The 27,030-nt window shown below is 36.6% G+C and overlaps 3 protein-coding genes across 3 annotated transcripts; all 3 read left to right on the top strand.

Moving 5' to 3' along the window:
* The first annotated feature begins 14,249 nt into the window (after nt 1–14,249).
* On the top strand, nt 14,250–15,023 carry LOC111208088 (glutathione S-transferase T3-like). Its single transcript, XM_022706813.2, has one exon. The coding sequence runs from the start codon at nt 14,250–14,252 to the stop codon at nt 15,021–15,023; it is 774 nt and encodes a 257-aa protein (XP_022562534.2).
* A 1,020-nt stretch (nt 15,024–16,043) lies between these two features.
* Nucleotides 16,044–17,279, top strand: LOC125590576. Its single transcript, XM_048764187.1, has 3 exons — nt 16,044–16,295; nt 16,509–16,641; nt 16,750–17,279. The coding sequence occupies exons 1-3, from the start codon at nt 16,044–16,046 to the stop codon at nt 17,277–17,279; spliced, it is 915 nt and encodes a 304-aa protein (XP_048620144.1).
* Nucleotides 17,280–18,619: 1,340 nt separating this feature from the next.
* On the top strand, nt 18,620–24,078 carry LOC106410297 (lon protease homolog 2, peroxisomal). The gene is made up of 17 exons (XM_013850792.3): nt 18,620–18,871; nt 19,066–19,178; nt 19,250–19,355; nt 19,500–19,669; nt 20,080–20,171; nt 20,409–20,588; nt 20,677–20,760; nt 20,841–20,968; nt 21,073–21,274; nt 21,362–21,568; nt 21,904–22,034; nt 22,160–22,373; nt 22,461–22,763; nt 22,867–23,061; nt 23,150–23,395; nt 23,527–23,628; nt 23,804–24,078. Exons 1-17 carry the CDS (start codon nt 18,765–18,767, stop codon nt 23,885–23,887), a joined length of 2,664 nt encoding a protein of 887 aa, XP_013706246.2. The 5' UTR covers nt 18,620–18,764; the 3' UTR covers nt 23,888–24,078.
* Nucleotides 24,079–27,030: the final 2,952 nt, after the last annotated feature.

The raw sequence follows: 27,030 nt of genomic DNA, 5'->3' as shown, positions 1-27,030 counted from the left end.
GATTGGATACACGAGATGGTCGTTGGACCAAAATTTGTTGTGAATTCATATCCGAGATTTTGTACTCGAGGATATGCATTCAAAACTCAGAAGAGGAGACGTTCGAGTACGACTTATGATGCTGGCGTTTGTTCTGCATCAGGAGATGATGTATACTACGGACACATACATGAGATTTTGGAAATCAAGTATTTGGGCATGGTTGGATTGCGATGTACTGCTTTCTATTGTGATTGGCACGACAACACTCTAGATCGAGGTGTGAGAACAGATGCATTTGGTGTTACATCAGTAAATTCGAGGCGAAAGCTGCAATATTATGATCCTTTCATTCTTGCTTCTCAGGCCGATCAGGTAATTAAATGTTAATTATTTAGAATGATTCATCATCATGTGTATTAATTTATAATTTTACTAATAATTTTTTTAATGTTACAGGTTTGTTATATCAAGTACCCCCGGGTAAGGAACAGAGATGATCCATGGGTTACTGTTACAAGACTCAACCCGAGAGGCCGAGTTCAGAGAAGTTCTGAGCTGGAAGACCCACTACAACCAAGCACATCCGGCAACTTAAGTGCAGCAGAAGATTTAGCTGGAGTTGGCCTTGTAGTCGATTTAACCGACTTCAGAGAGGAAGCCGTCGTTCACGTAGAGGATGAACCAGTGATTGGAGAGTTTCACCAAGATTCAGATTCAGATTCATCTGGTGATGATGACTCGGAAACAGACTAGCATCGACTTTTTTTTTTTAATAGAAATATCGACGGAATTCTGAGGAAGATAAGGGTTTCCTCGGAATTCCCTCGGAATATTCCGAGGAAATTCCGAGGAAGTAGGGTTTTTAAACCGAAAACAACGTTTTGCGGTTTGAATAACACTTATATAACCCTTATTAAGTGTCTTAGACTGATTATGAAGTCAAAATTTTATTCCTTACCCTATAATAAACACTTTTCCGATTGTATGAACGAAATCCCCACAACATAAGATAAACACTTATACACTTTAATGAACGGTAAAGGGAATACTTACAATTCGTTTTGAAATTTTGTTATTTCATGGTTTATGATCATCTATACAAAGAATCCTCAATGGTATGCATTACAATTGTATAAGAAATAAAATACGGCAAAAAAAAATCGATGTTTTGAAACCCCAAACACTAGTTCCTCGGTATTTCCTCAGAATATTCCGACGGATATTTAAGTATCCGTCGGAATTTCCTCGGAATATTTTCATTTAACCGGGCAAATATTTCGCGAAAATTGAAATTGGAATTCCGAGGAAATTCCGACGGAAACTATCCGTCGGACCCTAGGTTTTATAACCACGAGCCGCTTCTTCTTCCCCATTTCTCTCTTCTTCCTCTCCGGCTCCTCTCCCTCCTCTCCGGCGATCTCCCCCTTCTCTCCGACGATATCTCCGGCGATCTCCCCCTTCTCTTACACAAATCATGTAAGGACCCTATCCCACTCTCTTAGATTCTATTTGTTAGGTTTTTGTGTAGATTTGATAGATTTTTGTTAGGGCGATTGGTTAGGATTGTGATTTGGTTGTATAATAGGTTTATAATTGTGATTTGGTTGAATAATTTGTTTTGTTGAATTGATTTAGAATTTTTTTATAAATTTTTTATTTTTTTTGTATTTATAAAATCGATTTTTGTATATAAATTTGATTTTTGTGTATAAATTCGATTTTTGTATTTTACAAAACGATTTTTGTATATAAATTCGATTTTTTGGATTTTAAAAAACGTTTTTTGTATATAAATTCGATTTTTTGGATTTTACAAAATATTTTTAATATCTATAAAACTTTTTTGTGATTAAAAACTATTATTTTGGATTTAAAAAAAAAAATATATAATATAAATTTCTATATTTATTAAACATTTTTAATATTATTAAAACTATTTTTGGAAATTATTAAACTATTTTTTATTTATTAAAACTATTTTTTGTTTATTAGAACTATTTTTATATATTTATCAAACATTTTTAATATCTATAAAACTTTTTTGTGATTAAAAACTATTATTTGGGATTTAAAAAAAAATATATATATATATTTTTATAATATAAATTTCTATATTTATTAAACATTTTTAATATTATTAAGACTATTTTTTGTAATTATTAAACTATTTTTTATTTATTAAAACTATTTTTTGTTTATTAGAACTATTTTATATATTTATTAAACATTTTTAATATCTATAAGACTTTTTTTTGTGATTAAAAACTATTATTTGAGATTTTTTTTTTTAAAAAAAATTAATTTATATATTTCTATATTTATTAAATATTTTTTTTTTAATTTACAGGTCTCATGATGATGAGACACGGCCTCGATAGCGTCGTGGTCGTGGTGGTACGGGGAGCCAGTCTCGGGATTCCAGCCATTTTCAGGATTGTCCTTCGCCCCACAGCTCCTACCATACATCTCCCTCTGCTGCACCCGCTCATGCTCCTCTCGCTCCCGCTGCTGCACCCGCTCCTGCTCCTCCGGGTCCTCCGGGAGTGATGAGTGTTGCAGAGTTGGTTCGACAGCCCGGTCGTGACCATCTTCCCTATCTCACTCCGTATCCACATGGACGGGGTCAAACATGGTAATTAAACATTTTTTTTTCATTAAAATTTGATTCATTATCAAGCGTTTGTTCTTTTTATTAGGTTCAACCGATCCGGGAACGAGATCAGCGCATGGATCAACCGTATGATGTACTCGGCCCTCGACAAGGGACATCCGACTTTCACTGACTTCCCTACTGACAAGCAGCATCTGTGGTTTCGTCAGTTTACGTTAAGTATTCTAATTTTTTACTTATATTTTTAATCTTTAATATAAATTTTCTACTAATTGTGTTTTTTTTTCAGCGAGAATTCAACTGGAATTCCGATGAGACGCTCTTTATCTATCACCCCTTCGTCCATAAAGTTATGGACAACTATGAGAAGCAGATCCACGAGTGGAAGAAGAAGTGAGAAATCAACAAGGTTTGTTTTTAATTTATTAAATATTTTTTTTTAATTTATTAAACAATTTATTTATTTATTAAACTATTTTCTTTTCTTTTTTATTAAAAGGTTCCAAAGTCGATAAACAACACGGTCTGGACGGAGTTGTGTGCGCATTGGGATAAGGAAGAGACGAAAGAAACTTCTTCCACCAACTCCACCAACCGCAAGAGCGACCGTAAAGGGAAAGGCGTCTTCAAGCATAACTTGGGTGCTCGCTCAATCTATTGCTTCTCTGGGAGATCGCATGGTAAATTCAGTCGCTTTTTCTTCAATTATTTAAGTTTTGAAATTTTAGTTTTTGTGCATTTCTTCTAATTTCTAATGTTTCTTTAATTTATGTTTTTTTCAAGGCGGAAGAAAATGATGGCGAGCCGGTTGATGATCTCGCCCTAATGAAGAGGGCGTATACCAACAAGAAGACCGGCCAGATTGATGACGGTCTTGTGAGGGAAGTGGTCTGCCTGGTCCAAACTCAGGTGCAAGACGAAGTGTCTCAGCTTCAAACCGAGGATGATGATTCGACGGCTTCGACCAACTTGTCCCGGTTTCGAATCAACGAAATCGTTGAATCCGTAAGTTCTTTTTTTTAAGTTCAATTCATTTATTTCTTGATTTAAATTTGGCTATTTTCTATTTCAGTTGGTTCCAAAGAAGAAGGGACGTTTGGGCGGTTTGGGTAGTCGCACCCGGTCGGTTCCTCCTTCTTCTGCACCACCGCCCTTTGTTGATCCAGAAGTACTTACGGCTCAGTTGAAGGACAAGGATGATCGCATATCTTTGTTGGAGATCCAGATGGTGGCTCAACAGGCGGGCTATGAGGCACAGAGGAGGCTGAACCAGCAAATGATGGAGATGATGCAGAGGATGTACCCGAACGAGGTGTTCCCGAACGTGCCAGACCCGTAGTTTTTTTTTTTTTTTTTCAAAAACTCGGAATGTTTTATTTTTATTTGTACTACTTTGAATATTATCTAATATGTTTTCAATTTTAATTTTAATTTTATATTTTCGAATTTAAATTTCAAAAATTTTAACTTTTTTTTTTTTAATTCCGAGGAAATGAACTCTCGGTATATACCGAGAGACATGTTCCTCGGAATATACCGAGGGACTCATTCCTCGGAATATTCCGAGGGACTCGTTCCTCGGAATTTTCCGAGGGCTCCGTTCCTCGGAAATTCCCAATGAAAATTCCGAGGAACATTTTCGTCGGAACTTCCGAGGATTGAACCATCGGAAAGTCCATCGAAATATCCCGAGGAAGTTCTCCCTCGGTATATTCCGAGGAGCTTTCCGACGAACTGGTGGTCCTCGGAGTTTCCTCGGAAATTTGTTTCCTCGGAATTCCGTCGGAAATTTCCGAGGAAATTCCGAGGAAAAATGAATTTCCGAAGAGTTATTTCCGAGGACTTGTTTCGTCGGTATGTCGTCGGAATAACGTTATTCCGACGACATACCGACGATTTTTTCCCTCAGTATGTCGCTGTTTTTTTGTAGTGATAATGCTAATTTTTGGACCCACTTTTTTGAATCTCGAAGAATAATGATTTCCTGTAGGAAGGTCAGAAATGAGAAAAACAATGCATGTCGTTCGTTTGGTGGATGGCTGGATGCCAATACAATCTTTCTTTATATATATATATATATATATATATATATATATATATCAACTTTTCATATTCTCTTTTGGTACTAATCCGAATCAAATTCAACATCTCCAACTCATAATTCTTTTATCGCATATTGCACCAGAACCTTAACAATTACATAACTCCAATCTAAGTATATATAAGGTTAAGGTCTATTTTAGATACATCTTGCGATTATAAGTATATGAGTTTTAAATATATGTTAATGTACAGTTTGGATAGCAGTACAAGTACAAATGAGTAAATTACTCCTTTTTTTTTATATATCCTATCGGCTGATCTGGTCAGCATCGAAGGAAACACATACTTGGTAATACAAAATAGATCGATAACCACATTGTTTAATCCGAATTTAGAATGTTTTTCAATTAATGTCAGGGGTGGATCGATCGTCTGTTACAACTCACCATGTTAACCATTTGGGACAAAGCCCAAGCCGAGACTAAATTTCTATGAAAAATCGAATCCATAACTGATGTGGATAACCAAATCCCAAAACATTACCATTACACTCCTACTAATTGGTTAAGTAAATTACTTTCGATTTTATTGCTCAGATGCGAAACTCAATATATGTGCATTGCATTTTATTTACTTATTTATTATGACAACATAATATAAATATTATACCTCATTATTTTTGTACTACCATATTTCACATACAAATAGATCATATAGACATATATTTGAATAATATGTTCAATGAGAATTGATCATCTGTTTCTAGCTATACAGTCATAGACCCAATAAAACCACTAGAATACATATATACTTTGTTATGTACCGTATAAAAAGTATCATGGAAGATTTTGAAAGATCTACACCCAAATCTTCAACAAAACGTAAAAGTGACATCGGTGGAAAAATAAAAGGAGAAGTTTAAAGATGGGGTTTGATAAGGCAAAGAAGGAAAACCATTAAATAAGAATACTATCTCTTGTTGTTATTGTTAGATTTTCTCAACCATCAATCCATCCTCTCCTTCTTCTCTTTAAATTCTTGTAACCCTTTATGAGGGGGACCAAGGACCAACCATATTTTAGGGTATGGCCAAAATAATTTAAATCCAACAAGCTTTTACGAAAAGTTATGGGTGAATCAAACAAGAAATATCAACGTAACCCAACCTCTTATATAATTGGTGTTTCAGGAGAGAGTCCATACGATTTCTTTTTCTGTTGAAATCATGAGTTCATATCTTGACGGTAGAGAAAAGACTCAAGTAACGTGTTCTAAGCCATTTTGAAGAAGTTATCTATTACTACGGATATTTTTTATATTTAAAAAACATCAAAAATGTTTCTGCTTAACTGTAAATATCATTATATGATTAAGAGTTTTACAAAGCAAGAGATTTCTCATGAGCTTGGCACCTTGGCAAAAACAAGGTAGCAACTATACCACATAGATAGGTAAATTGACATTAGAGTATCTCAAATTTCACTCAGTTTTCTATTTTAAAATAGAGTTTGAAGTAAGAAATTTTTCAACTTCACTCTAATTTTTTTCATAACGGAGTAAAATTGGATTTATTCTATAAACAGAATATTTCGTTTATTTTTGTTCATTAATTCATTTTTTCATTCTAAAAAGGAGTAGAATTGGAGAAAATCACAATTCATTATGGAGTTATTCAATTTTAGAAGAAAATATAGAGTTTTACATCGAAAATGCTATAAACGAATAAATGTCACTAAAAACATCTAAATATAATAATTGTTTTTTAGGAAAAACAATACCTTGTAATTCACGTGAACAAATAAAGAAAATATATCTCAGATGCATGGAAAAATCTACTACGTACCTTTGTTTCATTATGAGTGTGATTCTAAAATTTCTTATACATATGAATACAATATCGAAATTTATAATTTACTTTTCAAAAAAAAAAAAAATCGAAATTTATATTAGGAACATATAAAAACGCTGCAATTAAAGTTTGAGGCGATTTGGCTCTCCTTCTGTGTAACTCAAAAGTTGAGCTTCTTGTGGATTAATGTCACTATTCTTCTCACTGTACATTTGAAAAGATTAAAAATCTTACGTTGAAATATTTCATGTTTTTGCTTGGTTTTATGTAGAATTTGATGGAAGTGCACGTGAAATAACAAACTAAGTCTCACATTGGAGAATTAGATAAGGAGTGTCTAATATATAAAGAGATGTCCAACTCTAATAGTACGAGGCCTTTTGGGAAGGAACCCAAAAGTAAATTCATGCGGGCCAGCCAATTAGACCCAAAGTGAACAATTTCGTACTAATCAAACAATATAGAGTTGGGCATGGGGTTTCACAATCCCAACAATTAGTATCAGAGCGGTTGACAAGAAATCTGCAAAGAAGACCAAAATATCATTCGAGTAGGAACAAGACCTATCGAGTTAGGATTGAGAGGTGTGTGTGGCAGAAATCAAGTCAAAAGATCCTGGAAAGTCAGTTGTGGGACATGAGATGAGTGTGGTCCTTAGTTTGAGGGGAAGAATGTGAAATAACAAACTAAGTCCCACATTGGAGAATTAGACAAGGAGTGTCTAATATATAAAGAGATGTCCAACTCTAATAGTACGAGGCTTTTTGGGAAGGCGCCCAAAAGTAAATTCATTCGGGCCAGCCAATTAGGCCCAAAGTGGACAATATCGTACTAATCAAATAATATAGAGTTGGACATGGGGTTTCACAATCCCAACAATGCATATTATGTTGTTGAAATGACATGTTGGAACAGATGCATAAACAATGCTTAATGGTAATTAGTAAAGAAGATGCCAAGATTTGAATGAACATACACACGGAATTGAGAATACTTTTTGAAAAATGTATTTGAACATTCTAGTGTATTGTGAAAAAGCTATATATGTGAGAGATGTGATGTTAAAGTCAGCCAAAAATGCAGATAAATTATAAATTGTTTTACATCTTTTTGGTTTTAAGATAATAGTTGAAACAAGAAAGGTGTGTTGTAATATAGTTTGTTTCTAATGTCATGTGTAACTAGAAATTTAGGTCGTCTTGGTCTATAAAGATTACTAAATGTCATTCTAATAAAGAAGTTTTACAGTTTTATCTTTCTAACTTCCAAGTGATGTAGATGTTGGATAATTCCAATTAATTTGAGGAGCAAGTTTAATTCATTAAAGTGAAGTTTGATGGGTTAAGGAAAAAAGGAAAACATATCGAGCTTAGTAATGTTTTCATATTATTATTAGAAAAAGATGTAGCTTCGCCCTTAGGAAAAGATGTAGCTTCGTCCTATATAAAGAGTTCTCATGGAGAGATGTTCCATCAAGTGAAACATATTGAGAGATTTAGTTTTGAGAGAGTTTCTAAATCTAATAAGAAGAGAAGTTCTTATAATCTTTGTGTTTGTGCAACTTTAATTGGTATCAGAGCTCCAGGTTTCGAAGATCGTTTACAAGAGAAGGTGTAACTTGATCAAAACATGGGAGACGATGACAATTCTCAAGGACGTGATAAAGGTCTTGAGATGAAGAAGGACATACGATGTCCGATGCTATCATCGACCAACTACACCGTATGGTCGATGCGAATGAAAGTGATGCTTCGTTTATACGATGTTTGGGATACGATTGATCCAAGGAGCGATGATGCAAAGAAGAACAATATGGCGATTGCTCTAATCTTTCAATCAGTCCCAGAAGCGCTAATATTTCAGATAGGAGAACATGATACATCGAAGAAGATTTGGGAAGCTATCAAATCCTGTAACCTAGGTGTTGATCGTGTGAGAGAAGGGAGTTACAGACGTTGATGTCTGAGTTCGACAAACTGAAGATGGCACACACAGACACGGTAGATGACTACGCAGGAAAACTTTCAGGCTTAGCATCGAGAGCAGCCGCGTTAGGAGAGATAATGGAAGCATCGAAGATGGTAAAGAAGTTTCTGAAGGGACTTCCAAGAACGAAATTCATTCACATCGTAGCTTCGTTAGAAAAAGTGTTGGATCTAAATTCAACGGGGTTCGAAGATATTGTTGGGGGATTGAAGGCTTTCGAAGAACGCATAAAAGAAGAAACCCAAGATGAAGGTCAATCGGAGCTCATGTTTGGAAAGAATGATATGCAAGGTAGTGGAAGCCATAACAACTCGCGAGGAAGAGGCAGAGGTAGAGGTTATGGTGGAAGAGGAAGAGGACGAGGAAGGTCTAATGGTTCTGATGGTCATAACAAAGGAGGAGAAGCTTCAGACAAGACCAAGAAGGACTACTCTACGGTTAGATGTTGGCGATGCGACAAGATGGGGCACTTTGTGTCACATTGTCCTACACGACCAAGAGAAGAAGCTAACCTAACGGAAACACAAGAAGCAGATGCATTATATATGCATGAAGTAGTATTCCTCAACGAAGAGAGAATGTTTCCTAAGAGGTTTGATGAATGCGATGGAAATACGAGTATATGGTACCTTGACAATGGTGCAAGTAACCATATGATAGGCAAGAGAGAGTTCTTCTCAAACCTAGATGAGAGCATCGAAGGCAAAGTCAAATTCGGTGATGGATCAAACGTCGAGATTGTTGGGAAAGGTTCGATCACGTTCATCCGAAAAACAAGGGAGAGAAGAGCACTCAAAGATATCTACTACATCCATAGTCTTAAACACAATATCATAAGTCTTGGACAAGCAACCGAGATGGGTTGTGAGGTTAATATGAAAAAGACTTACTGATGCTGAAAGATCCCCGTGGAAGGCTATTAGTACAAGTCCAAGGCAACCAAACCGATTGTACAAGACGCCAATGGAGGTTGAATATCCGAAGTGTCTTCAAATACAAGAAACTGATGTTACATGGACATGGCATGCGCGGTTAGGGCATGTGAACTTTGGAGTCATGAAGAATATGGTAGACAAGGAGATGGTAGTAGGGATGCCTCAGGTGATACACGAGAAAGACGTTTGCAGCGCCTGCTTAGTTGGGAAGCAAACTCGGAAGTCTTTCCCGCCTAAAGAAAAGTATCGAGCATCACACGCATTGGAGTTGGTACATGGTGACTTGTGCGGTCCGATATCATCACTAACACCAGCAAACAATAGATATGTATTTGTTTTAATTGATGATTACTCAAGATATATGTGGACGATGCTTCTAAGAGAGAAGAGTGAAGCGTTCAATCGGTTCAAAAAGTTCAAGGAGTACGTGGAGAATCAAACGAAGCTAAAACTCAAGACTTTTCACACCGATAGAGGAGGAGAGTTCACATCTTCTGAGTTCATTCGTTTTTGTTAAAAAACGGTGTAACTAGACATCTCACCGTATCATATACACTATCAACAAACATGGATGAAGAACCAAGATCATTAAAGCTTCCTCATATCGATGTTACAAAAGAAGGAGATGGTGATGAGCATCAAGATCACCAACACCACGAAGAGCAAAACAATAATGAAGAATAAGAAGAAGAAGATGTAGACGCAGGTGAACAAGAACAAGTAGTAGAGAACAACAATGCAAACCAAGACCAGCATGTCACATCAAGATATGGCCGTAACATCAGAAAACCAAAGCGGTTCGATGATTACATCCAACTTGCTGAAGTTGAAGGTGGCAGACTCTTGCTGACCATCGATGGTGAACCAGAAAGTTACATCGAAGTTGCAGTGATACAAGCTTGAATCGATGCAATGAAGGCAGAGATCAAATCTATCATCAAAAACAAGACCTGAAAGCTCGTCAAGAAGCCGACAGGTGTGAAACCGATAGGTTTGAAGTGGATCTATAAGATCAATAGGAATGCAGATAATACGGTGATCAAATACAAAGCAAGGCTAGTTGCAAAAGGCTACGTGCAACAACAAGGCATAGGCTTCGACGAAGTATTTGCACCAGTTGCTCGTATAGAAACCATACGACTACTCTTGGCATTAGCAGCAACTAATGGATGGGAGATCCATCACTTAGATGTGAAAACTGCGTTCCTGAACGGAGACTTAAATGAGGATGTATACGCGACTCAACCAGAAGGCTTTGTGGAGAAAGGAAAGGAGGATCATGTGTACAAACTTAGCAAAGCACTATACGGTTTGCGTCAAGCTCCGAGAGCTTGGAACATCAAACTCGACCGTGTTCTCAAGGAGATGGAGTTCACGAAGTGCACCAAGGAACCTGCGGTATATCAAAAGAAAGAAAAGGGGGAGCTTCTAATCATAGCTATATACGTTGATGACTTGTTTGTAACAGAGACTTCGCTCAACGTTATCAAGCAATTCAAAGATGATATGTCAAGAAGATTTGAGATGTCAGACCTCGGGAAGCTTACATACTATCTTGGTATAGAAGTAACGCAAGGAGCTGATGGCATTCGAATCAAGCAAGGAGGATACGCGCAAGGTATACTTGTCAAGACGAAGATGGAGTCATGTAACTATACTCATGTTCCGATGCAAACAAGTTTGAAAATATCTAAGGCAGAGGAGGAGCCTGAGATTGATGCGACATCGTATCGAAGCACCATAGGATGCTTAAGATATCTTCTTCATACACGACCGGACTTGGCGTTTTTGGTTCGTGTATTAAGCAGATATATGCAGAGTCCAAAGGAGAGTCATGGAGAAGCAGTGAAGCATCTATACTCACGTTCCGATGCAACATCGTATCGAAGAAATGCGATGCACCTATTAACGGTCTACGCAAGTTCATCGGAGTTCAGAAGATCAACATACCTAAGATTCAAGTTGGAATTAAGGGGGAAAATGTTGGATAATTCCAATTAACTTGAGGAGCAAGTTAACTCATTAAAGTGAAGTTTGATGGATTAAGTTAAGGAAAAAAGGAAAACATATCGAGCTTAGGAATGTTTCCATATTATTATTAGGAAAAGATGTAGCTTCGCCCTTAGGAAAAGATGTAGCTTCGTCCTATATAAAGAGTTCTCATGGAGAGATGTTCCATCAATCAAGTGAAACATATTGAGATATTTAGTTTTGAGAGAGTTTCTAAATCTAATAAGAAGAGAAGTTATTATAATCTTGGGCAAATCTCCAAAATAGCACATTTCTAAGTTTATATCACAAAAATAGCACTCAAAAACTAAAATGACCAAAATAGCACATTTCTAAGTTTATCCTTTGAAAATTTTAATTTTTTTATTTTTCAAAATTTGAAATCTTATCCTCAAAACCTCATTTCTCAACTCTAAACCCTAAACCCTAAACTCTAAACCCTAAACCATAAACCCTAAACCCTAAATTCTAAACCCTAAACTCTAAACTCTAAACTCTAAACTCTAAACCCTAAACCCTAAACCCTAAACCCTAAAATCTAAACCCTAAACCCTAAACTCTAAACCCTAAACCCTAAATCCTAAACCCCACCCTTTAACTCTAAACCCTAAGTTTGTGACTTTTGATAAAACATTAAGTGCTATTTTTGTGACTTTTGACCTTGAGTGCTAATTTGGGAACATAAACTTGATTTAATGCTATTTTTGTTTTTTTCTCTATAATCTTTGTGTTTGTGCAACTTTAGTAGAAATATTCTGTACTATATATCTCTTTGTCATTTAAAACGTTGCCCACCTTGTAAAAAATGTTATTTTCTTCAGTTGATTTATCATGAATTTCCGTCCATTCCCTAAAAAATCGTTGCACCAATTAACATACATTCTAAGTTGGGCAGCCCGAAAATTTAATGGGTCTTTCTAACTATAGTATTAATGTAAGTTTTCGGCCAGCTTATAGGCCCAGGAAAATCGCATAATAGTATTTTTTTTCCTCCCCGCAAAATGTGCGTTTTATTACTAATCTTGATGTGAATAAATAAAACGAAAAATAAATGGTAACCGTACATTACAGATAAAGTTAAATACAAATAATCTACGATTTTCTTATAGAACTATACATTCTTGTATAATATCTGGACCGACGCGTATGTATTCGGTCGCATGGACCGTAGAATGCATTGTGGATATAACACGTAGACTTAGACCATGCGCATCGGGGTATTTAATGAGGTTCACGGGCTCGAGTTCTAAGGCCTGGGTGATTAAAATGAAATATAAAATGGGTCTGTTTCGATGAAGCGGGCCTTGCGCTTGATCCGGTATCAAGCGGTTTTAGCCACGTGTCAGTTGTTTAATTGATGAAAGATTCCGCGTAGAGAGGGAGGAAAAAAGGGTTTCCCGTGTCTCTCCTCATTTTCTCTTCTCGAAAAAAAGCTAGGGTTTGTGTGTGAGAGGCGATTTTACGAGCGACGCCGAGTCTCTGAGTTGTTTGTGTGTGAATCGACGACGGACTGTCTTCTCGACGACCTGAGGTTAGTATCGAGTAGATTGACGGTTTAATTTGGTCGATTTTGCTCGAAATCGTTTTCGCAGATTTCAAATCAATTTTGGGGTCTTCGAGTTTGGGATGAAAATCGTTAGAGGATTTTCGATTAATTGATGTAAATCGGCATGCTCGTTTCATTTAGGGTTAGTTTCTGTGAGATTTCAAATCGATAGAGGGGTTTGGAGTTAGGGTTCTAAATTGATTCGGTTTTTCGTTTGATAGTTCTAAATTTATTATATTGTTTGGATTTTAATGTTCAAATTCATTCAATTTGTTTTATAGATGGATCCCGCAGAAGAGAGAAGTCATTCAAAGAAGCAAAAGGACTACGTCAACATGCTATCATACACTTGTGATTCTGAATACGGCATTCCGAGAAGGTGTGCCTCTGGTGGGAGAATCATAGACGAAGTTCGAGTGAAGCAGGAGTACTATACTCAACCCGGGAAGCGGTTCTTCACCTGTGCCAACCACGAGGTAAGACACTGATGACCATTTCGATTCATTTATGTTTTTAGAAAATGGTTTTCTGATATTTTTTTGTTTATAAACAAGGCTGATGGGTTTCACTACCGTCAGCCTTGGGTGATTGGTGTCCAGGAGCAGATCGAAAGCTTGACTAAGCGTCTGGAGGAGGCTGAGCAGCTGTTGAATTTGATTCCGAGTCTCAAAAACCAGATTGAGACACTGGAGGTTAGTCACATAGTTCTCAACTATTTTATTTATTTTTCTGTACGTTTATCTCTACATTTTGCTCTATTGTTATTAATTTTAATAACTTATAATTGTTGTTTCCATGTATAGGCACAGGCTAGCGGACTCACTCGGCAGGTTGATCGCCTAACTGCGGAGGTTTATAACTTGACGGTGCAAGTAGCTGACCTGGAGAAGCTCTGCTTCGAGTAACAAGCGAAGGTAAACACTCAATCTCAACTGAAATAGAATTGAATGAACTGAACTAGCTAGACAACAACTCGTATTGAACTGAACTAAACTAGCTAGACTACAATTCATTAATAAGTGTACGTTTGTTGGTTGAAGTTTTAAATATTGTGTAGTTTTTAAGTGATTTGATGTGTAATGAATGCTAAGTAGTTCTGTAAATAAGTTGTTGTGTTAATTAAGTTGTGTTGTTGTATAATTAACTGCAGTGGTTGTTGTGTAATAAACCAATGCGAAAGTAGTTTAAAACATAGGAATTCCACTTCTAAAAACACAAACAATCAAAGCTTAAAAATCACACAAACCTCTAAACACCAAACCAAAATCACACAAACCTCTAAACACAATGGACCCTTCTTCCCGTAACTCTCACGGGTTTGTTAACTTGTTAGCTTCGCAGAGCAGTCCACCAATAGACATAGACTCTGCTGAAGCACATGTTACCTCTCCCGGGTTAGTTAAACCAGCGGAAAGGAGAAAGTGGTCAACCAAAGAGGACATTGTGCTGATCAGTGCTTGGTTGAACACCAGGAAGGATCCCATAGTGAGCAATGAACAGAAGCTAGGATCGTTTTGGAAGAGGATAGAAGAGTATTTCAATTCAAGTCCTCACCTCTTTGGCTCCCTTCCAAGAGAGTGGAGTCAATGTAAGCAGAGGTGGGGAAGGGTGAATGCGGAGGTCTGCAAGTTTGTGGGATGCCATGAAAGCGCGTTGAAGGAGCAGGCGAGTGGACAAACAGAGAATGATGTCATGAAGCTTGCTCATGACATCTTCTTCAATGACTATAATGTCAAGTTCTGTCTTGAACATTGCTGGAGAGAACTTAGGTTCGATCAGAAATGGAGATCACACTGTCAGCCGAAGGAGAAAAGGAAGGAAAGTGGTCCGGAGGTGGTGAGTGCTGAGGAAGAGGTTAGGCCTCCGGGTGTCAAGGCCAGCAAAGCTGCCAAACGCAAGAAGCCAAACGAGGCAGCTTATGAACAGATACAGAGCATCCTAGCTCAGAAAAACACCCTTTCCAATAAAAAAATCCTAGATCGTCTCTTAGCCAAAAACATTGAAACACTATCTGATCATGAAGTGGCGCTTAAGAATAAGCTTATCTCTGAAATGCTTTGATTTGGTTAGTGTATTAGGTTATTTTGCTTTGATTGTGTTAGTGTAATAGTTGCTTAAGAATAAGCTTATCTCTTGTTTTGCTTACTCATTGTGTTCTATTTTTTTTTGCAGGTCACGGGTTGGAAGGGAAGGGCAAGGTCACGGGTCTGAAGGTTGCAGGTGAGGGTCAGGATGTAGGACTTTATGTCAGTTTTTAATCACGGATGTAAAATAGGATGTACTATGTGTAGGACTTGTCTTTTGCTGTTGATTCGCTGATGTAAAATAGGTTGATTCACGGATGTTAAACTTTGCCTTCTCTATATAAATTATGTCTTTCAGTTTGGTTTAAAATTGTGTCTCATTTCTCTTCTCCATGTGTGTCTTTTATTCTTACAACTGAGCAAAGCACACAAAGAATCTGTCTCATTTCTCTACTCTAGTCACTTCTCTTCTCTTGTCTCTCACTTCTCTTCTCTAGTCTCTTCTCTACTCTAGTCTCTTCTCTTCTCTTGTCTCTCTATTCTCTTCTCATCGCAACAATCTGTAAGGTAAAGGGAAGTGAACGTGGTGATCGTGGTGCTCAACCACTATTAGAGTAAGAGAATTCAACAACAAACAACATCTCCAAATCAAGGTAAGTGTGATAATGCAAAAAGATTATTTTATGTGAAAAATCTTATATAATGTGAAAAAGAATGTAGATTATGAAAATGATGATATAATAATGAAAAAAATATAGCTTATGCAAAATATGATAGAGAAATGAAATAAAAATAGAATTTAAAAAAAATCTTATATAATGTGAAAAAGAATGTAGATTATGAAAATGATGATATAATAATGAAAAAAATATAGCTTATGCAAAATATGATAGAGTAATGAAATAAAAATATAATTTAAAAAAATCTTATATAATGTGAAAAAGAATGTAGATTATGAAAATGATGATATAATAATGAAAAAAATATAGCTTATGCAAAATATGATAGTTACAAATCCCCTTTTGTCATTTTTGTCATTTTAGGATAAAAAACACCAATGTCTTCCTCATCAAGTGATGAAGTTGATGAAGCTTTAGAAGAAATGGTTGACCAAGTAGTTGATAATTTCATCGACTCAGTGATTCATGCTCACCCCAACAAGCAGAAAAGACGTGTCAAAAGAGATCGGGAACAAGGACACAATCGGCTATGGAACGATTATTTCAAGGAAAATCCTACATACCCACCGGAAATGTTTAGGAGGCGTTTTCGAATGAACAAACCTTTGTTCCTCCACATTGTCGAACGTGTAAGTAATGAAGTTCCATACTTTCAGCAAAGACGGGATGCTTGCGGAAGGAACATGCTATCTGCACTTCAAAAGTGTACGGCAGCTATACGTATGCTGGCATATGGTCAATCGGGAGATACATATGACGAATATCTCCGTCTTGGTGACAGTACATCACGTTTATGTTTGGAAAATTTCACTAATGCAATAATACAATTGTTTGGAAATGAGTATCTACGAAGACCTACACCTGAGGATCTTCAACGATTACTCGATGTTGGAGAGGTACGCGGGTTTCCAGGGATGGTAGGCAGCATCGATTGTATGCATTGGGAGTGGAAAAACTGCCCAACGGCTTGGAAAGGTCAGTACACACGTGGTACAGGAAAACCGACAATTTTCTTAGAAGCTGTGGCATCACAAGATCTTTGGATATGGCACGCATTTTTCGGATTACCAGGTACCCTCAAAGATATCAATGTTCTTGATCGGTCACCGGTTTTCGATGACATCTTACAAGGTCGAGCACCAAAAGTTAAGTTCAAGGTCAACAACCACACTTATCGTATGGCATACTATCTTACTGACGGAATTTATCCAAACTGGTCAACATTTGTCCAATCCATCCCACTTCCTCAAGGTCCTAAAGCCGAGAAATTTGCGAAAAAGCAAGAATCCGCAAGAAAAGATGTCGAATGGGCTTTTGGAGTATTGCAATCGAGGTTTGCAATTGTTAAACATCCAGCTCTACTATGGGACAAGGAAAAGATAGGAAATATAATGAAAACTTGTGTCATATTGCACAATATGATAGTAGAGAACGAACGACACAGATATGCTCAAATTAATACATCTGAGTTCGAGTCAGGAGAGTCAAGCAGAAGTTCTAGGGTGACAAGGAGAGATAGTATTCATGTCGGTGATATGTTAGCCATGCGCAGAGAAGTTCGAGATCAAGACAAGGATGCTCGTCTGAAAGCTGATTTAATGGAAAATATTTGACAAAAGTTTGGTGATGAAGATGAATAAGCTTTGTATGTTCTTCAATTTCTCAATTTATGTAATCTACTCTTAATGTATTGAATAAAAAGTTTTCAAATATTTTATAATATATTTTAATGTTTTATTCATGTATTCTGAATATTTTGAAATTTTTTATAATTATAATAAATATTATTATTTTATTCCTATGAACTCTTTCTTGAGGTTCGCCAATGCAAACAACAAATACAGGTTCATAACTATTCATAGACTCACCAAAATATATTAAAAAATCTTTATGAACCCCAATGCTAATACTCTTATAAGCCCCAGCTTTCACCTTATCTATATCCGCCACGTGGCATTAGACAAGCATGGGCCCCCAAACTTCTTCTCTTCCTTTGTCCACCTGATGCCCACTCGTTACCCCCTCCCATCTTATCCGAATGATCCAACGGCTCTAAATTGATCCAGCGAAATTTTGCAATAAGTATCTTTACTTTCGCAAAATATCAAATAGATCCACTACTTTTACAATCGACATAATTTAACGGGTATGTAATGAAAATATGTCCATCACCTATAAAACGAAGCAGTATATTAATAATTGAACTGCATAAGTTTAAAAAAATAATTTTATATAATACACTTTGACCGCAAGAGAAATTTATTAAAGAATTAAACTGTATCAAATCATTTGTATTATTGATTGTAAGTTTTGTAACTTGAGAAAAGATTATGCATTTGAGTTTCTCTATATTTGGTTTTGACAAAGAGTTAAAGTTTCCATTATTATATGTCACAAATTTTTAGTTTTCTTTGATTTATTAAATATTAATTAAATATTTTTAGTCAAAATTTTATATTCGATAATACATTTACGTACCAAAAGAATATGTTGTTATATCATTATTCGAGTTTAAAATAAAATTATTTCACCAACTTTTGGGACTACTTACCAAAAAAACTATTGAATGAACTAACTAATGGGTGAAGATGGTTTCGGAACCAGAGGAATGACCAGCTTTTGAAGCTTACTTGGAAGATCTCAAAATTTTGAAGGATAGTTTTCACAGCTCACAGATCATTCATATCTCGCGGACGCAAAATAAAAAGAAGGATAGCCTAGCACGGGGTGCCAGGAGACAGCTGTCTTTCGTTGTCCATATGGATGCGGAGCAACTTTTTTGGTTTTCAGAAGTTACATGAGTCTATTTGTTGTTGTCAAAAAAAAAAAAAATTAAACAATCTCATTAAAATTCGCTTAAGTAAATAAAGAGGTATAATGTTAAACTGTGATATAGTATAAGGACCAAATATAAATTTCACATAATATGTACAGAATAAAAAAATAGATAATCAAAATCATTTTTTTTTTGTCAACCAATAATCAAAATCATTAAAACGCGAGGACAAAGAGAGAAGCGTCGGTATTATTAAACAAAGCGATCAACAAATCGAATCCCATTTGGAGAGAAGAGAAACTGGAAGAAGAAGAAGACGTTAATGGCGGATACCGTCGAGCTACCGAGTCGGTTAGCGATTCTTCCATTCAGGAACAAGGTTCTCTTACCTGGCGCCATCATTCGAATCCGCTGCACGTCTCATAGCAGGTAGACTCAGCTTCTTCTTCTTCCTCACTGCTTCAACAACCGAATCGTGCCAAAATGGTTTGAGTCAGGGTTAATTTTCGGGTGGTATTGATTGTAATTGATTATCGATAACCCTAATCGTCTTGGATTAGAGTTTATGTACAGTCGTAATCTTCTGGATTTCAATTGACCGTAGCTTGTTTTGCGAATTTTAGTGTGACGCTAGTGGAGCAGGAGCTATGGCAGAAAGAGGAGAAGGGGCTAATTGGTATTTTACCTGTTCGAGATGATGCTGAGGGTTCTTCAATTGGGACGATGATTAATCCAGGTACTGCGAAAGTTGATGAGAATTGATTTGATGAGTGTGTCTGTGTTGATTTTTATCTCTTTTTGCCTTAGGTGGTGGAAGTGATTCTGGAGAAAGAAGCTTGAAGTTTCTAGTTGGCACAACTGATGCTCAAAAGTCTGATGCTAAAGATCAGCAGGAAGTTCATTGGCATAGCAGGTTCGGTTTAGTATAAACTAATATTAATGCTGTGAATCCTGAGAGTTGATTTAAGTGCCTCAAGGTTTATGTGTGATCTGATGTCTGTTATGGTTTGATTCTCAGCATGTGCTGAGTGATGATGTTGTTTTTCTGAATGTTTAGGGGGGTAGCAGCTCGTGCTCTGCATCTTTCCAGAGGGGTGGAGAAACCAAGTGGAAGAGTTACGTATGTAGTTGTCCTTGAAGGCCTGAGTAGGTTTAACGTTCAGGAGCTTGGAAAAAGAGGACCATACTCTGTTGCGCGGATTACATCACTCGAGATGACTAAGGGAGGTAAGATATGTTAGTTCCCTTTGTAGCTTTTGGTGATTACCGATGTCAAAATTTTATTTTCTCAAGTAATTTAGCTGTTTATATACTACGCTAAGGACCTATATATTCTGCTGCTTTATCATGCAATTGGTGTTTTTCCACTGAATGAATTTTCTGTATCTTTTGGAAGACTTGATCTTATAAGTTATAAATGTTACATCTCATTTTACTTCATATACTGAAAAATGTATGCGCTTAAGAACTGTTTGAGGTTAGAGATTCTCACATAGAATAGTTTTGAGTCGGAGCTTGTTTGGTAGTGATAGTATTTCTGGCTTATTTCAGGTTCGTCACCAGCTTTTAACTTTTTATTGCATTTGTATGCTAGCACATTGATGTCTTTAGCTGGTTCCCTTTCTGGCCATCTGCAGAGTTGGAGCAAGTGGAACACGATCCAGATTTCGTAGCACTGTCACGCCAGTTTAAGACCACTGCTATGGAGCTGGTTTCCGTGCTTGAGCAGGTAACTTTAGTGAAACTGAAATAGCATTCTGTTTTTGGTTCCTCTCAAGTTTCGTTGTTGCTTCAGGATTAGAGTTTGTAAGATTAATTAAAAAAATTACAAGTTGAATCGATTGGTATTTGCTTTCACGAAATTGGTTGTCTTTGGGGTATTTTTGGTCTGTCCATGGGATCAGTTGCTTAGTTTTCATCTGATTATCTTGATTGAACTGATAAATCATGCATTGATTCTTCTCAGAAACAGAAAACTGGTGGAAGGACAAAAGTTCTTTTGGAGACGGTTCCCATTCATAAACTAGCAGACATATTTGTTGCTAGTTTTGAGATGAGTTTTGAAGAGCAATTATCTATGCTGGATTCAGTTGACCTTAAAGTTAGACTTTCAAAGGCTACTGAACTAGTTGATCGGCATTTGCAGGTTAGCTGTTGCTATTCATACAGTAATTATATATGTCCTGTACTTTTCCTCTCGCCATTATGAATTAATGTTGATGTTCTTGTGGCAGTCAATTCGTGTGGCAGAGAAGATTACTCAAAAAGTGGAGGGCCAGTTGTCAAAGTCACAGAAGGAGTATCTCTTGCGTCAGCAGGTTGGTTTTGTTTTGGCACTCGATGTCAATCTGAGAGGTTATTCTCCTAAGTGGTATGACAGTGGAACTTGTTATTGTAGATGAGGGCTATTAAAGAAGAGCTTGGTGACAACGATGATGATGAAGATGATGTAGCTGCACTTGAAAGAAAGATGCAAGCTGCGGGAATGCCGTCTAACATATGGAAGCATGCTCAAAGGGAATTGAGGTATGCTGTGCTAGAGGAAATTGCTGATGGCTGTATGACTGTGGACCAAGTGGAAGACTCAATTTTCTTAATTGTAATTTTTCTTTCTTAATTTCCTTATGCAGGAGACTAAAAAAGATGCAACCTCAGCAACCTGGTTATAACAGTTCACGAGTTTACCTGGAGCTTTTGGCTGATCTTCCTTGGGAGAAGGCAAGCGAAGAACATGAGTTGGATCTAAAAGCAGCAAAAGAACGTCTTGACAGTGATCACTATGGTTTAGCCAAGGTCAAGCAACGGATCATTGAATATCTGGCTGTTCGAAAGGTTGATTGTTTGTCTTTTTCTTTTCTCTTTTCGAGTAACCCATCTTCAGTTCCCGGTTTTATCTTAATTGAAACTTATCCACTGCAGCTTAAACCAGATGCGAGAGGCCCAGTTTTGTGCTTTGTTGGTCCACCAGGTGTGGGCAAAACATCTCTGGCATCATCTATTGCGGCTGCTTTGGGTAGAAAATTTGTTCGCCTATCTTTGGGTGGTGTTAAAGATGAAGCTGATATTAGAGGACACAGAAGGACTTACATAGGAAGCATGCCAGGGCGCCTCATTGATGGGTTAAAGGTGAGTTTTTTTCTTTTCTTTTTCTAAAGACATATCTAAGCTGTGCTGAAGATATAACTTGGAGAGATATATTTTGAAAAAGGAACTAAGCTGTAACAGATTAGTTTGTCGCTTTCTGTCTGAGTGTCTGTCTAACCGTGAAGATTATAAGTGAAACAAGTATTAAAGATCATGAAAGGATTGCCACTTAGCCTTTCTGAACGATCTGTTGCAAACTGCTGTTGTGGATGCTTCTAATATGGGAATGTCTTGTTTGACTACAGTCATCCATGTTAGATGGTTTATTATATCTTTTTATCACTAACGGTTTTTTCGCTTGATGTTTTTGATTTTAGAGGGTTGGTGTTTGCAACCCAGTTATGTTATTGGATGAGATCGACAAAACAGGCTCAGATGTTCGGGGTGATCCAGCTTCGGCACTGCTGGAAGTTTTGGATCCAGAGCAGAACAAATCTTTTAATGATCAGTATCCTATCATGTTTCTTATTTCAAGAATATATTAGATTCAGTGTCCACACTTTGTTAGCCATTTTGGAAGTTTCTTGAGTTTAAAATTTCGCCTTCTACAGTTTTCCTTAACTGAAAAAACAGCTATCTGAATGTTCCATATGACTTATCGAAGGTGGTTTTTGTTGCCACCGCGAATAGGGTCCAGCCTATTCCACCTCCTCTTCTAGACAGGATGGAGCTAATTGAGTTGCCAGGGTATACGCAAGAGGAAAAGCTTAAGATAGCAATGCGTCATCTGATTCCTCGAGTTCTAGATCAACATGGGCTGAGTCCTGAGTTCCTCAAGATTCCGGAGGTACATTATCATTTTGAAAATTTTGATGCAATGCTGATTGGCCTTATGCAGTTTCTTATTTTTTTTTTCTTACTATATTGGCCGTAGGCTATGGTAAAGAATATAATTCAGAGGTACACAAGGGAAGCAGGTGTTCGTAGTCTGGAAAGAAACTTGGCTGCTGTGGCTCGTGCAGCAGCTGTGATGGTCGCAGAGCATGAACAAACTCTTCCATTGAGCAAAGATGTGCAGAAACTTGCTTCTCCTCTACTTAATGGTAGAATGGCCGAGGGTGGCGAAGTGGAAATGGAAGTTATTCCAATGGGTGAAAATGATCATGAGATTGGAAGTACCTTCCAGAGTCCCTCAGCTTTGGTGGTGGATGAGACCATGCTTGAGAAAATCCTCGGTGTAAAGCTTTCTTTGCTCTGTTCACTTTTAAATATTGCATAGCGGAATGTTAGTTGATACTTGTGGAATTTAGTCTTGTGCTGTTTTGTTGCGTGCAATGCAGCCTCCAAGGTTTGATGACAGTGAAGCCGCTGATCGAGTGGCGTCAGCTGGCGTTTCCGTGGGTCTGGTCTGGACTACTTTTGGTGGAGAGGTTCAGTTCGTGGAGGCTACATCCATGGTGGGCAAGGGCGAACTTCATTTGACTGGCCAACTTGGAGATGTTATCAAAGAATCTGCTCAGTTAGCTCTTACATGGGTAAAATTCCTTTATTTACTGCATATACTATTCAGAACGTAGAAAGTACTTAAGAACTTTTGGTTTATCACCTATTGCTGTTTTATAGGTAAGAGCCCGTGCATCGGACTTCAAGCTAGCACTTGCAGGAGACATGAATGTTCTTGATGGACGAGACATCCACATTCACTTTCCTGCTGGTGCTGTGCCGAAAGACGGACCTTCAGCGGGAGTGACTTTAGTGACAGCTCTGGTTTCGCTGTTCAGTCAGAAACGAGTAAGAGCAGACACAGCCATGACCGGAGAAATGACACTCAGAGGTCTTGTCTTACCCGTTGGTGGCATCAAAGATAAGGTAAGCCACTTATAGTTTTAGCCAAACCAGATCTTCACATATGGAAAACTGAAACTGGGTAGCATTATTTCTTAAGTAACTGAAGTTCAAAAAGTTATAAGTTAAAGACGGCCGGGTTGATATATGAACAGATATTGGCTGCACACCGGTACGGAATCAAGAGAGTGATTCTACCGCAGAGGAACTCGAAGGACTTGGTTGAAGTACCCGCCGCTGTACTTTCCAGCCTGGAGGTAAGATTTTAAACTTCAGTGTTAAGTATTCTCTTGGTATTAAATTATCCAGCCCATGCTCTGGTCAACCACCCAAAACAAGAAAATACGTTTGGGTTTTATCTTTTCTGTAAAAGTACCTAGATTCTAGACTCTGTATCGGGCAAAATTGGTATGAATGAATAATGCAAAACAGGTGATATTGGCAAAGAGAATGGAAGACGTTCTGGAGAACGCATTTGAAGGAGGTTGTCCATGGCGGAACCACTCTAAATTATGACAGACATGACAAAAGTCCCAAAGCTCTCTCGTCTCCAAGACCGTCTTTGTGTCATGTGGTAAGGTATCATCAGAATGTCTGCATCTCCTTTTCTTTCTCCCTCTCTCACTCAGATCTCGTCTGTATTGTAACTTATGTCTGTATGTAATTGGCTTTAAATTTATCATCTAATTTAATTTTTACTTTCACAAGATCAGTACTCTTAAAATTTGATTTATTAATTATGATAATCATATATATGTCACCGTTCGGCAACACTATTTTCACTTCGATAGAATGAGCAGTTCAGGAAAAGTGAACGCGTTTGGTAAAGCAACCTATGATTGATCTATCCATGTATGGCATTGGGTCTACACATGCTACTTTCTAGGTATTAAACTCAAGTCTGTTAAAAAAAAAAAAACTCAAGTCTTATTAATCTTTTTTATGATATATGTAAACTACATATTATTAGATTGACACGACTTTTTCTTATATGGAATGCAACACCAAACACTAAGCAGATGCATCAAAATTATGCAGGTCCGTGACTGCAACTGCTCTTGTGTAGTTTAACCGGTTCATTAGCAGGCATGTCATGACATTGACATATAGCATGTTCCATAATGAAAAGCTCACACTTTGTCCCCGGGGCAGCTTCTTGTCTTTGTATGGTCGAAACTATTTTTAAATCTATACTATTAACTCAAAATCCCTCCTAGGATTATGCTTTTAGTTTTGTTAGATGGTTACAATGACATGCCACTCATAAATTTTGTTTAATATAATTAATTAATATTAACTAAAATATTGGAAATTTGTCAAAAATACCACTTTTTTTTACCACATTTCATTTATACCTTAACTGATTTTACCATTAAAATTTTAATATGTAAAGTACCATTGTACCTCTAACTAATCAAACATAAACCTAATGTCTTTCTCCCACGATTTCTTCAATCTCAGATCCACTAATAACAATCTATCAAATCCTCTTCGGTGATCAAATCCGGCGATATTCGACGATTCTGACGAGTTCTCGGGCGAGATTCGACGACGCCGACAAGTTCTTCGGCGAGATTTGATGACGCTGACATCCGGTGAGATTTGACGAAGACTTCAACCTCAAACGAACAGAACAAGACGATCTCTTACCACTAACGCGTAACAAAGGTGAGAGGATAATATATGGTAATTTTCGTCACTTTCTGTAATTTTAGCTTGATTTCTCATAATCGATCAGTTTCTGGGAAAGAAGACGAAGCTTTTCTCATGAGGTTTTAAAAATCTCAAATTTATAAAACCTTATAAATATTTATCGATGAGGAACATAGTGTTATGCATTATCGTTTTTTGATATATCTTGTTGATCCTTCAAGCTTTAAGTATTTTTTGTGTTGAATATATTTTTACTTCTACTAACTTATATTTCTTTCTTCTCTAAATCTTTATCCCGCGATCAAATTGGGAGTTGCTCCAAACGAAATTACCGGTGAACTTCGCGATCTCTGGCGAACTTGGCGAGATGTAGAAACGATCCGGCGAACAGAGGAAGAATATTGTCGAAGGTGTCAAGATAATTTGAGAAGGAAGCATCGAAGAAGGTGATTTTTGTCTTCTACTTTTGTATTTCTGAAAATGATTTGTTTAACTAATTTCATGTTGAAAATTTTCAAACATGATATGTTATGTGATGTTGACGAAGGTGTCGATATTGAAATTGAAATTATGGGGGTGATTGGTAGTTGCTGTAAGTGTTGTCCACAGTCCTATTTATTTCTAAAGCACCAAATTCAAAGCAATCAAGCTTTAAATTTTTTTTGAAACCACAGCTTTTGTAATAACCTACAGCTGTACAAGTGTTCTGTAAAGCCAAATATCCAAAGCAATTTTTTTGTGCTTTCCATAAAATTATACAACAATAAAATCTAAAGCCACAGCAAAAAATCTACAGATTTTTTTCTACAGCAAAAATTTTAAAGTTACAGCCATTACCAATCAGACCCTATACTCTGTGATATTTATAAGCCCTTATAAATTTCATATTATAGAAAATACATACTATTTCTATAAGTTTTGATGTTTGAATATATATTGGGATATAATTCATTGGGATTTCACTGTTGACAAAGAAAGAGGAGGTTCAATTAGTGTTATTCCTAAAGATATATCCTACAAAGAGTTGATTAGGGTAGTTCTAGAAGATTTTACAATAGATGACAGTATAAAGCTTAGCTACGTTTCACCATCAAAGTCTATCTTTGGTACATAAATATAGTGGAAGACTTCTTCAGCTTTGACTAACAATTTATGAGGTAAACTCTCTGGTTATGTTTTATTTATAAAGTTTTATTATTTACTTTGCCACAATTACTAATTTCATGTTTTTATGTTGCAAAAATATATGACACATTACCTTTCATTGTGACAAACAAGGATGTCTTTAATAATGCACTTGAGGTATTTTAAAGAATTATTGGATTCATGTTTTTATGTTGCAAATGGAAAGACATAGATCACCATAATTGTGTCAGATATGATACATACACGAGATGAGGTTTCTAGTACTCAAGACTTCCTCATTGCTGGAAATAGCAAAATTTTTAAGGTATTTATTACAATTTTAGATTTTAAGGACTTATACAATAATGAGAAAAAAATATTCATTTCATATCCTTGAGGTTTTATTACATTTGTTTACATTTATAAGGACTTATAAAATAATCATACAAGCTTATTAGTTCAATGCTTTTATGTTGCAATAAAAACACAAAGATCACCACTGTGTCAAGTGTGATAAAACCCCAAGATGAAATTTTTAGTACATAAGACTTGTTTATTCCTCGAAGTAGTAATATTTTTGAGGTATATATTATAACTTTTATATTTATAAGGACTTATAAAATAATGTCATAACATTTATTCACTTCATGTTCATGTTTTGTGTTTCAGAGAATAACTTTTACATTTACATTTACGTTTGTGTTTCAGCTGAATTCACCCTCAAAGAAGACTATAAAGAATGTGGAGAATATGTGTGGTGATACGCATATCAAGTACCTCACTTTTTTGAAGTAATGCAAAGCTACTAGTTGTAGTTTAACTATCAAGGTTCAATATGTGTAATATATGAGGTGCAAGGTTATTATTTTGGTAGTGTAACA

The sequence above is a fragment of the Brassica napus genome, chromosome C7 (genome assembly GCF_020379485.1).
Source record: "Brassica napus cultivar Da-Ae chromosome C7, Da-Ae, whole genome shotgun sequence".
NCBI classification, from domain to species: domain Eukaryota; kingdom Viridiplantae; phylum Streptophyta; class Magnoliopsida; order Brassicales; family Brassicaceae; genus Brassica; species Brassica napus.
This window is presented reverse-complemented; position numbering and strand designations above follow the sequence as displayed.

Excerpts from the sequence above, each read along its gene's own strand:
- LOC111208088 (XM_022706813.2), top strand. The coding sequence starts at position 14,250 with ATGGACCCTTCTTCCCGTAACTCTCACGGGTTTGTTAACTTGTTAGCT.
- LOC106410297 (XM_013850792.3), top strand. The coding sequence starts at position 18,765 with ATGGCGGATACCGTCGAGCTACCGAGTCGGTTAGCGATTCTTCCATTC. Across the intron at positions 20,172-20,408 it reads TGGTTTCCGTGCTTGAGCAG|AAACAGAAAACTGGTGGAAG; the intron begins GTAACTTTAGTG and ends GATTCTTCTCAG. Across the intron at positions 20,761-20,840 it reads AGTATCTCTTGCGTCAGCAG|ATGAGGGCTATTAAAGAAGA; the intron begins GTTGGTTTTGTT and ends TTGTTATTGTAG.
- LOC125590576 (XM_048764187.1), top strand. The coding sequence starts at position 16,044 with ATGTCTTCCTCATCAAGTGATGAAGTTGATGAAGCTTTAGAAGAAATG. Across the intron at positions 16,296-16,508 it reads TCCTCCACATTGTCGAACGT|TATCTACGAAGACCTACACC; the intron begins GTAAGTAATGAA and ends TTTGGAAATGAG. Across the intron at positions 16,642-16,749 it reads CTGCCCAACGGCTTGGAAAG|ATATCAATGTTCTTGATCGG; the intron begins GTCAGTACACAC and ends GTACCCTCAAAG.